The 12,846-nt window shown below is 39.9% G+C and overlaps 1 protein-coding gene across 6 annotated transcripts in view; it reads left to right on the top strand.

Annotated features, from left to right (window-relative positions):
- The window catches only part of gabrb1 (gamma-aminobutyric acid type A receptor subunit beta1), a 63,658-nt gene that overhangs the window by 28,176 nt on the left and 22,636 nt on the right, over positions 1-12,846 (top strand). For all 6 annotated transcript variants that reach the window (XM_040137276.1, XM_040137281.1, XM_040137280.1 and 3 more), the window contains 2 exons: positions 6,285-6,367; positions 11,519-11,662. In XM_040137276.1, the coding sequence (XP_039993210.1) occupies positions 6,285-6,367; positions 11,519-11,662 (227 nt within the window). The remainder of the gene's footprint in view (positions 1-6,284; positions 6,368-11,518; positions 11,663-12,846) is intronic.

Genomic DNA, 12,846 nt, shown 5'->3' with positions numbered 1-12,846 from the left:
CAGAAATCAGTTTCTCTCCTGCTTTCTATGTGCTAAAACTTAAAGGCATGTTGCATCTCAGACCAAACCTTAATCAGCCGTGTCATGGTAGATATTTTCCCTCTCACTGCTAGAGAAAAACACCTGGTAATTCTTCCCAACTTGGCATAGTCAGGAGTGCAACACGCTTGAATTTTTTAACACAAAGCAGTGGAACATCAGATTTCTGCCATATGTGATTTAAATGAGCAAAGCAAACAATTTAAAATGTCTCTAAACCTCAGTTTTATACATTTAAAACTACACATGGATTTTAATGTAGCGTTGGTCTTAGCTGTTAAGGCACAGTAATGAACTCTAACACAACAGTCTGTATCTGTTAAAGTTGCACAAGAACTGAGGGTGTCTTTATCCTTCATAGTCACAGTCACATAGCTTTCATTTTCCATTTTAATTGGTTGACCAACATCAAGAGGTTTGGTTTTATCTGATGCAAGCCTGTCAGAGAGCAGACATCGGGGAAGACAGAGCAGAGGTAAGAAGGGCGTATACCAGGACAGTGTCGGAGTGCTTTCCTCTTAGGCCCAAACAGGCATGAGCATGTTGGAAAGGACAGAGAGCACTGAAAACAACACTGGATGGCCCTGCCTTCAAGGTTGAGTGAACACAGGCCTTGCGGGATGCTCTCATACATGGTAAACGTTTGTGTGTCCAGAAAACCAGCGCTTGATTCCGCCTAAGTCAGGTCACAAACAACATAAGTATGACTACGTACCGCCCCAAATCTCCTGCAGTTTCTCTGCTTTCCATCTAGCTTTTTTGACTCACTTCCCTTCCCACTGCCCCCCCTTTTAATACTGCCCTTGAATTTTCATTCCTGTGACGAGGCTGTTTCTCAATTTAGAGAAAACATTATAGTGATGAAAATGCAGAAAGCGGGCAGCACGCTGTCAGTCCTTTTTATGGTGACATTGGTAGTTTGATGGTACAGTATACATTAGCATGTCTGCCCAGGAATTCATGACACGGCAGATGCTTAGATGCTGTGCTAATGTATCCATTCATAGGGGACAATTTAACTATGCTATTGTCAAATCAGTTCATGTTTTTCTTGGCAAGTTCTACCAAATGTCCTCTCAAGGAGGTTTTGCAACACAATAACACGTATCTTGTTACTTCAGACATTGTTTCTGAGAGAGGACGGTTTTTATTCACACAACCACAAGAGGTCAGTTGAAAGGAACACATAAACACGGCTAGTTTCCAGTCTTTGAAGAAACAGCACATGCTTTTTTTTTCTGGTGAGGACATTCTCTTCTTTATTTACCCAAACTACCTTTCCTTAGCTCCAATTCTGTTTTTTGTTCCGACGGAGTGGATTTTTTGACTAGCTAGGTAAAACAAATGAAACTGAATGAAATTGGAAGATTTTTCATTTTTTGTTTTAGCTGGAAATTTTGATAAATCTAAGGTACACAGACCACTGGAGTTGCACATGTGAACCTGTGAAACAGACAGACGTTGTCCCGATGACTCATCACCTTATGAATACGAGTGATCGCTCTACAGTCTGGCAGGTAATACCGTATAATAATTATTACAATATATCCTTTTCAACATAGTATTCTTTAATCATGTGTAGTCAGCAGCACTACTTGCTCTCCTTCTCCATATCCTCTGCCCTGAAATATTTTTTTCAGATCCTGGGAGGACAAGCCTCTTTCCTTCACCAATTTGGATTCAGAGTTTCACAGGCTCTGAAGGAGGGAAGATTTATCTCACACTGTCATGCTGCAGAACCATTATCCCCTGCCGGCTCCCACAATTATTCATCCAGTCCAGTTTGCTCACTGCTGACACAATAGCTATATTTAGGTTTCCCAAAATGACCTCACCTCTGACTGGAACATAAACATCTTGTTTGTTAGTGGCTGAACACCTTGGCTGGGCAAAGAAGACATGTAATACACAATTGGTCTGTTTGTTAACATTAGTATTGCGTACCCCAGCAGAAGCATCAGACCTGTTTAGCTGCGACTGATGCAGGATGGCTGTCCTCAATAACAAAAAAAAGATCAAAGATGACTGTGCAGCGAAGTTTAGTCTGTGCTGCTTGGCCTGTGCTGATGCACAGTTTATAAAGTTGTTTTCACAAGAGTAAAGGAGGTCATATGTGATGTTATATGGTGTCGCATTAAAACATCATTTGACATGACAATCTATCATCCATTCATCTATCCACATATGGTTTGAGGAGATTTCACATGTCCTGTAAGGACGACAAGAGAGACACGTAAATTGAAACATTCATGGAATAATCACGTAAAGTGTTATTTTTCATTAGAGCACAGGTCAGAGTGAATTATCTTGCTTATACAGTGGCCAGTTAGTGATAAATAAAATACAGTTTATTCATATTCCAAGGCAAAACAATATCTAAATGTAAAATTGGCAATTTCGCCATCTTCAATCATCCGGTACAGTGAAATGTCACTTCACTATTCTAACAAGTAGATGAGCCCGTACAATAGTAACACCCCAAACTGTCTGTCAATCACAGGCATTCATTCAGAAAAGAGATGAAGACATTGTCTGGGCGCCTTCACTTTTTTGAAGACAATGCAGATGGGCTGCAACTACTCAGAATCCAGTTTTAAGAAATGAACTAATGACCATGTCTGTCAAACTGAATATCAAACAAATATCTGATAGAGAGACAGAAATTGCGACCACTGTGATGTACCTGAATGCAATGCACCTTTACAATTATGCATAAAGTATCTCTATATATACAGCACAAAAGGAGAGCTGAAACTGCAGTCCATGAATTAGGGTCCACATTGTTCAAATGTGAAGACAGGACAATTCTATACTACACGTACCCCAGGTGGAATGTGGACTATGACTGGGAGTCCAGTAAGGGAGGAACTGTGTTGTGTTGTACATGAATAACTGACAGGGGCATCAACATAGGCTAGAATATCAATTTCAGTCTCACTGTTCACAGCCAGAGCAGAAGCGCTTTGACCTGCAGTTCTTCTGCAGGCTGCTAGATACCAACTCTAACAAAACTCTGACTGAATGAATCATTCAAAAAGTACAGGAAGTTAGATTCTTGGTTTCTCTTCAGTAAACCTTTTTAAATACAGAGTACTCATATTTCCCTACACCCAAGAATACAAGTTTGAACATGACAAGTTGAACTGAGTTGGTCCAAACCCCAGAGAACTGGAAGATAGTATGCTCCATTTGCAATTTGGACAACGGCATTCTTGGTGACATCAGATTGAGGTCTGTTGATGACACACAAACAAAATAAATCTCAACTGAAAGGTCTACTGACTGACCACATAGACTGTGAAATTTAGTCAGCAGATACACCTGTGTACGTACAAACCAAATTTACCATCATACACCACACTGCCACTGTTCAATTTCATGTATATATATTTATATTTTTTTATTTGTGTTATTTATTGTGTTTGTTAAGACCTGTACATACTGTATAAGCAGCCCAAAGTCCATGTTCACTGTTAGATTGTAACTCTGAGAGCAAAATTTATCTTCCAAAATGAATTATGTGCTAAGATTAAAGTGCCAGACATCAGTGGTACTGGTAACTTACCAAAGGGCTACAGCAATAACACTATTTTCCCCCAGATAACCATGGACATTGGGCATTCTCGCCAGACTAACTGGCCCTCACATCTATGAAAATATTGGAGAAATTTTTCAAATAGCCATTATCTGATAAAAATCAACCACATATTTGTAACTTCTGGCCTTCACAGTCAGCTGTGGCTGTTACCATTTTTACTCCACACAGAATAGGCTACAGGATGGGAAGGAGAAAGCAGTGTGGGTATTTTTTGTCTACCCAGCACCTGTAAAGACTTTAAGGATATGTGTACATGTGAATTTTTAGTTGATTCAAACATGGAAAAAAAAAAATCGTGACGATTTAGTGATTCCCACTATTAAATCTGCAACCTTCTAGCAGTCCCTCCTGATAGGTTACAGAACTGACACTTTACTGTCTGTCCAAGCTCTGTGCACCTGCTTTATAATTCATCTAATGCTTCCTAATGCATTCAGTGTATCCAAGACATGGATCGACAGTCCCAGAATATTCAGCAAGGTAAGAAAATGATGAATATTCATGTCTTGAAGGGCTTTTTACATCCTGACACTTTACCAGTATGGGGAGATGTGCATGTAGCTTGACACTCAATCCCAGCAGAGTGAAGAGAGATGATCTACGAGGAGATTAGTGGATTTTTCTTGGCTCCCAAGTCACACTTGTCATCCCTTTTCTTTTACCACTATAGGTACAGTATGTCCACTTATTTTTCAACATAGTTTCCAATAAGTGTTCAGAAATCATCAAAAGTCATCTCAGAACAAAATGTATGGAATTTCTGCTGAGCTCTGCACTGCCATGATGAGAAGAAATCAATTCCACTGCCACATTTAGCTCCAGGACAGATTCATTATTGAAGATGCAGGTGTTACAAATACATTTAAAATACATTTCCAAACGACCTGTGCTTATGCCAAGTAAACCATCCACTGGACCTTATTGTTTAAACTGAGAACCTTTCACCACTCATCCAAGACCCTCCATCAGTGCTACTGAGGATAGTGATACAGCCTTAGGTTCCTCTGGTGCAGGGACCGAACTATAATCCTGTGTTGGATTTCACCCGTTGGTAGTAAACCACAGTGTATTGTGGCTGAATGTGCTGTACATTACCATGCTATGTATGTTGTAATCACCCACACAAACTCTGAGTGTGGAAGTTACAGGTACATTTACTGTACTAGCTTTTTCTGGACATTTCAATCACATCTCATAGTCTTCATCATTTTGTGCAAAGACATTTCTAGATCTCTGTGGACACGTATTGCACCGAGCTACCAACCAAACATCTACAAGGGAAAAGTGCACTTCTAAGGTCAGTTTAGATGCCACACATCACCGATGCAACACCACTGCTAACAAAATACTGTCTACCTGTAGCATTAAAGCTACAGTTGCCAACCTAAATATGTTTACATTAACTCTTGCTCCTCATGGCTCAACTGTAAATCAAACATCTACATCTACTTTCCATGTATATACCCAAAAACCTTTTGTACACACACCTACCAGCTTCTTCATTCTTGCTCCTCATCTTTCCTCAAAGCCCTATGCAGTGAAAGACCCTTAGGGAAAAGACTAGAACAGAAGAAAAGCCCATATACACTGAGTACAGAACCACTCACATGGAAATGCCCAGTGTTTCTGAGTAGCCTAACATATCCCAAAAGGAACACATGGCATGCTAAGACATACAATAAACAATGTGAAAACCAAAGCAAAACGGCATTGCCAAAAATGTACCCAATGTAGCTAAATATGTAGCTTTATTAGAAAGGCCTTTGAATAAAAATGACAGGGACCACCATTTTCTTTTCCCTTTTTTTTTAACCAACTGACTCACTTATGTAAGAACCCGATAGGGAAATCATGTCCCTAGAAGTTAGGATTATATATTACTAAATTGTTTTCCCATCGCATTGTGGTGGCAAATGTAACCGTTCGCTGGATTATGTTCAGAGGCAAGTTTTTTTTTTGAATGAATAAAGTGCTGCATGTATGGACTACACTATAGTTGGTGGGAGGAGGTCGGGGTGGATGGCGGGCATACAAAGTGCATGACTGTCACACCAGAGCTCGGGGTGTGTATCCTGGCTCCCGTCTGTGGTTAGGTTTAGGCAAATGTCAATAAACACATTGTGTCTGAAGTCACTGCGAACTTTCTCTGCATTAAACTAGACCTGGATATTTCCCTATTTGTTTGTTTGTTTGTTTTTTTCATTTGTGTGCTGTACTTACAACTAAATTGCATTGGTGATAAATTATTTTTCCAGAACTTTTATTGAGAGAACACATGCAGTCCTTAACCTAAGTTGTACTCCATACACTTCAAGACCAGGCATAAAGTCAGTTATGGGGAAGAAACAGATAGTTCAGTTCCAGTGGAGGTGCAACAGATTGAAGGCTGAGTAGATAGGAAGTGTGGTGTGCTGACTGTATTGTTCATTCCCGCATAAAGTCAAGGGATTCCCCAAAGCATCAGGAAATGAAATGTTTTCCTCTTTTGACACTTGAATGCTGTATGTGTTATAGTGTAGACTGAGTTGAACATCTGTGTGTATAAATGAGGATTTCTAGCTGTGGAAGTACAGTAAGGTAAAGGCAAGGTGTGATGATAGATTGTTCTTCAGATATCAGTATACAACTTAAAACCTTTTTCTTTTAGGATCACCACAACAGCTGCCTGCATGATGGACCTGCGCAGATACCCACTGGATGAGCAGAACTGCACCTTGGAGATTGAGAGCTGTAAGTGGCACTGACTTTTTGAATGTGTTTGTGTGCATAGCCCCAGCAGAAAGCTTTGCAGAAAGGTACCAAATATTCCTGAGGTTTATTTCGCACCTGTAGTTTGGTTCAGTTGGCACGGAATATGGAAACCTCTGGTCCATTTTGTGTTCTGACTGACTGCAGAGGAGTAAACATGAAGCCATACAGTATGTACTGACAGGTAACTCAGTCATTGGACATTTTTGATGATTTCATCATGCATCATGAGGCTACATGGACCCACAGAGGAAAATCTTATTCTGGTGACTGACAGCAGGACATGCTGCACTTTACTGAACCTGTGTTCATTTATCTTCTCTGATGTCTCAGAGCTGACCAGAAGATAAACAATTATGAGCATTATTAATCCAGACTGTAACTTGAAGTCATTTGACAAGAATAATGAGGGGAATGGATGAAGAAAAGCCATCTTGTAGTGTAGTATTATGGGGGGATTGCTACTCCAACCGCGCTATATTTCACTTAGTGTTTTAATAAAGGGCTACTGAAAGTTACAACACATCCCATGTGTGTGTATATATATATATATATATATATATATATATATACATACACCCCCCAGCCCAGAAAAATAGCTCTGGAAATTTTAGAGCTGTTTGCAAAAAAGAGAATTTATCAAAAAGGCCACAGAAACTTCTCAAAGCGGCAATAACAACTTTCTCAATCTCTTCTTCAAATCTCACATTGGCAATAAGCCACTGAATTACACTACTTCAGCACAGTTTCAATGACATGCAGTAGTCCGAAATGAAGTAGCGTATTAATGTAGTTAGTGGAGCAACTATTTAGGACATACTGAACATATAAATAAATAGCAAAGAAGTGGATTATGTTCCAGGGCTGGTTTGAGAAGGTTCTGTTGTTGTTGACACATTTTTGAATTTAATTTAACTTGCCCACAGAGGAGAAACATAGTATTTCAGGATTTTAAGTCTAAAAAATATGGGCACCCCTTGTCAAAATTTCTGTTACTGTGAATAGTTAAGTGAGTAGAAGATAAGCTGATCTCCAAAAGCCATAAAGCTAAAGATGAAACATTTTTTTCAACATTTTAAGCAAGATTAGTGTATCATTTTTGTTTTGTAGCAGTTTAGAGGGAAAAAAAGGAAAGGAGCAACTTACAAAAGTTTGGGGACCCCAAGAGATGTGAGTTCTCAGATAACATTTACCAATATTTCAGACCTTAATTAGCTTGTCAGGGCTTGTCCACAGTCATTGTTAGGAAAGGCCAAGTGATGCAAATATAAAAGCTTTACAAATAGTCTTACTCCTCAAACCTTGTCTCAACAATCAGAAGCCATTGGCTCCTCTAAGCAGCTGCACAGCACTCATAGCCTCATTTTGTAATGTAATTAAGGAATGGGAGTTAAAAGGGGCGGTAGAGGTCAAGTTGAGGTCTGGAAAACCAAGAAAACGTTCTGAGAGAATTGCTCATAGAAAGACAAATCAAAACCGCTTGACTGTAAAAGACCTTTGGGAAGATTTAGCAGACTGTGGAATGGTGGTGCACTGTTTACTGTGCAGCGACACCTGTACAAATATGACCCTCATGGAAGTCATCAGAAGAAAACCTATCCTGCATCCTCACCACAAAATTCTGCATCAGAAGAGCCTGGTGCATTTTGGAAACAAGTCTTAAGGACTGATGAAGTTAAATAGAACTTTTGGGCCACAATGAGCAAAGTGTGTTTGGAGAAAAAAGGGGTAAGAATTTAATGAATAGAACACCTCTCCAGCTGTTAAACAAAGGGGTGGATCGATCATGCTATGAGCTTGTGTTGCAGCCAGTGGCAAAGGGGACATTTGACCGGTAGAGGGAAGGATGGATTCAATTAAATACCAGCAAATTCTGGGAGCAAACATCACACCGTCTATAAAAAAGCTGAAGATGAAAAGAGGATGGTTCTAAAACAGGATAATGATCCTCAACTCACCTCAAAATCCACAATGGACTACCTCAAGAGGTGCAAGCTGGAGGTTTTGCCGTGGCCCTCACAGTATCCTGACCATAACATCATGGAAAATCTGTGGATAGACCTCAAAAGAGCAGTGTATGCAAGATTATTGTATACAAGACTATTAAAGATGGAAATAAAAATATTAAAGAATGTTTCATCTTTAAATTTATTTACTTTTGGAAATCAGGTCGTCTTTTACTCACTTAACCATTCACAGTAACAGAAATTTTGACCAGGGGTGCCCAGACTTTTTCATGACACTGTATGTATAAACCTTTGGATTTACACCTAGTATTAATGAGTGTTGTCAGCTCTCAATATGTAATTTAGGCAGGTGAAGCTATGGTGGCTAACCTCAAGGCAGGCAATGTGAGGATCTCTTGAGGGATTGCTATGAGGGACAGTTGAAGGCATCTTGGCTATTTTTGGTAGCTATGCTTACTAGGCTAACTTTACCTATATTATAAAAAGGCAATCAGTGCCACTACTCCCATGGGTCACGTGGGGATACCTTGTCTTGTACTTGTATGGGTTAGGGTTTCTTTACAGGGCTTTGAAGGGCCCAACAGGGCTTGTTGGGAAGATTTTTCAACTCTCCAGTAATAATTTCTTTTACTTGTCATTTCAGTTGAATGTTTGAGTTTCACTTCAAAAGATGCAGAATGATTTAGCTTGTAGAGTTTTTAGTTTGTCACTCTTTCTACTGAAGGGGGAAAGTTTCTCTGTGCTCATATTCAATCTCAGTTTAACACGTGGCTGTAACAGCAGGAGTTTTGACATCATCTCTAGTTTGTAAACCAGTCATGGTCCAATATGCATCTTACACAAGTGTGATGTGGAGATCAAAACCTCCTGTGGACATACACTGAAAATAGACATTTCATTGAAGTAGGAACCATCTTTTGTCCAGCAATTAAAGGGAAAGGGAGCAGATGCAATCTGCTTTGAAGCATGGTATTCTATGATGAAAAAGAAACAGACGGCAAAACCATAAATGAAGCCCTCCTAAAAATAAGAAGTAGCTAATACCCTTAAATCCTGCAGCTGCCTTTAGATAAGATAGAGAATCTAAAGAGAGAGACTAGCTTGTCCAATTAAATTCTTCTAATTACTAAAGGGCAGCAGGGGCCTGCTTCACTATGGTGCGGGCTGTAGACATAGCCCAGAGACCTGCATGAAAAAGTAAAGGAGAGGCTTTATTGTTCCAATTCAGCCCGTGGGAAAGTGGAAATGTTCAACAGAAAATTGCATAGAGCAGAAACGCACAGAAACTGAGAGGCCTCCTTTCTGCTTTGTAAGACTTGAACAAATGATTTAACAATGATTTATTCTAAAACTGCTTTTTCCAGTACCTCTTAAAATCTGGAGGACAAAGTTGTAAAATTTTCTGTGTAGAGTGGATGATGTCATATTTAGTACAACACCAAGAGTAATTCACTGTTAGACCGGTATGCTTTCATCATTATTGAGGGTCACTCATTAATACAGAGCCCAGCACTGTTTTGTTAGGTATAATACTGAATCTTGAATACTGAACATACAGCTGTATTACTGCAACGGAAAAATACATCATGAAATCTTTTCAGGAATGGATGGGGTCATTACGTCGCTATGTACGTCTATAAACGTCTCTGCTTTCCCAGTAACACTAGTGCCAAAAATACATCAAAAACAATGGTGGACTACATCGTCTCTTTACAAGCGTTGCTCCCAGCTTTTAGAGACTATATTGGCGTCCAAGCATTTTGATGTTGATTTTAAACATTTTCAAATTTTGAATAATAGTGGTTAGAAAGTTTTAGTTGGTCACAATAATCCCCAGCCCCTGATGTAAGTGCTTCCTGGTTCTAGACCGGCAAAGTGTTGGTACTGTTTTCAAACCAGTTCTCCTGGAAGAGAACTGGTTCTTTGGCTGTCGAAATGTGAATAAATGGTTTGAGATAAAGCACTGGCTCCAAACTGGCCCTTGAACTGTCTTTGTGGAAAAGGGGTATATTTTAAATGTTCTTAACTGGAACTAAGTGTAGAGAACATCCCATACATGTAGTTATGGTTTTAGGAACCTTATAATTCTTTCTTTGTTCAAATAAAGATAATTCCATTCAAGGAAATCTACTGTCAGAATAGGCAGTTAATTAACTGAAATGGCCTCAGACAAGGCTACTGAACTAACAAAATAAATAAATGACTCTCTTCATTAAGCAGAGCGGTACTGAAGTGAAGGGAGTTTGCCTTAGCATCTCCAAGGTTTAGCAAAAAGGAATTGGAACAACGAGGCATATATAGTGAACTACACAGGTGAGGCAATTCATTGGCTGAACACTAAAAGCAGACTATTGGCCATCAGTCCTTCCCATCATAATTCCAGCCCACCATCGTGATTGCTGGGGAATCCCACGGACAGTTTCAGCAACATGGACAGCAGTTGTGACAGTCTCTGTATGTCTCTGTGGTTATTTGTGTTAAAATGAACAACAATCAAACTATTTTCTGTATCCACTTATCATGTTCAGTGTCATATGCAGCTGGAGTGTTTATCCAAGCACACAGGGGGCAAGAAGGGCAGGGCGCACCCTGGACAGGTCAGGAGTGGGGTGTTTGGACTCCAAAAGGTGTCTTTGTTTTTTGTTCATCTTGATTAATTGTTATCCCTGTAATTTCTGTAGTTGTCTTTATTATATGGCTGAATAATTGTGTTTTTTGATTTTTTCTGTGCCAATCCAAGAATACATTCATGAAGTCATACTTATAAAATGAGGTCAGGTGTCTATGAATATAATTTGTTCTTCTCCACTAATTTCGCCTGGTTATTTACCACTCAGTCACCGTCATCAGCAACAACACCGAAATCTCCAACCCATATGACAACCAGACATTTTAAACTGCTCAAAGACCACGTCCGTCAGGTAGACCAGACCTTTTCTATGCACTAGAGTGCGATTACAGCATTCACACCTGTCCAAGAGAACTGTACAAGGTGAAAACATGCTCCTAAGTTCCAAACTAAACACAGCAAGGGTGAAGCACCTTGAGTCATCAACTTGGGATGGCAATCTGCTCATATATACAGTGTATTGTGCCTGGATCCCAATGTGCTGGTCCTTGTGTTTCGGTTAATGTGTAACTTGTTCTGTTCCCCTGCCTCTCCCAGATGGATACACCACTGATGACATCGAGTTCTACTGGCAGGGAGGAATCAACGGAGGCTCAGTCACTGGGGTGGAGAACATTGAACTGCCCCAATTCTCCATCATAGACTACCAAACCCTCTCCAAGAAAGCTGTTTTTGCCACAGGTAACAAAGTCATAGAGTGGCAGTTCATCCCTTTTGACTTTTGACTTCTATTAAACAGGACCTACACACTCAATTATGTTTTTTGCACTGTACACATAATCATCAATCTTGTTGCATACGATGTTAATACAGACAATTTTTCCAACAAAAGTCATATTGTGTGTAAAAAACACACAATATGACTTTTTTGTGTTTATGCTTGTTTTGTTTGTTTGTTTTTTGTTCTGTTTTTTACTCAAAATTAGCTTATCTTTGTCTGCTTGGATCTGAGAGTTCAGTTCAGCCGACTTCTCTCAACCCCCCAAACAAGACAAAGTAGATAAGACTCCGAGTTCTATTTCATACATTGCCTCCATCTACAGTCATTAGCAGCAGCTGTGCTGACGAAAACAAGCAGAACACTACTTAATTTTTGCCTCAGTTTGTGCCTCTGACATATAGCTGCTTGTAGTATTAACAAGCCTGATAAGCCTGTACATCAATGACATTTCTTACTCTGCACTGGCAGTAGAAACAACACGTGAGTACTGATAACTGTGCTAGATGTACTTAACAAGATATTTAGGGCTGACAAACACAGCGTGGCTACAGCTATGTACGCTCCCCGACAGACACACACCCCAAAGAGCCTCGCAAAGTAGACCCACTATCCCATGTACGACACCAGTACTCACACTCTCTCTCAAATGGCCATAAATGGATTCTGGTGACTTTGAAAGCCCCACCAGACTCCCTGTGTTCCCAGTGGAGAGACAAGGTCTGTATATGCCCCAGCCCAACTTCACTCTCCATAGCATGAGATCATCTCCGCATTGGACACTATGGAGCCACGAGGACACGCCCCCTGCAGGTCGCTACCTCACTCTTCTGTTGCATTCTTTTTACATTTTCGGGACAAAGAGTTCTATCGGAATCTGAGGGTGTTTTTACCCTTTTAAAAAAATGGAATTCCCTGTTCTATAACTAGTATGATATGGTAAATTCATCTTATGCCATGGCCACTGAAAATTCAGGATTTTGTTTGGTTGGAATTTGAATAGCAAAGGCTTTCTTTACCCCGACACCTATGACATGGGTGTTTGTTTGCTGTTACAAATCAATGTGCCACTATTGAATGAATGAATGAATGAATGAAAACTTTTTTTGAATGAAACCTTTATTACCCCTCGGGGTATTTTCTCTGC

This window comes from Xiphias gladius, chromosome 10 (assembly GCF_016859285.1).
Source record: "Xiphias gladius isolate SHS-SW01 ecotype Sanya breed wild chromosome 10, ASM1685928v1, whole genome shotgun sequence".
In the NCBI taxonomy this organism is placed as follows: domain Eukaryota; kingdom Metazoa; phylum Chordata; class Actinopteri; order Istiophoriformes; family Xiphiidae; genus Xiphias; species Xiphias gladius.
Note: the sequence above shows the minus strand (reverse complement) of the source record. Positions and strands in the feature narration are given on the sequence as shown.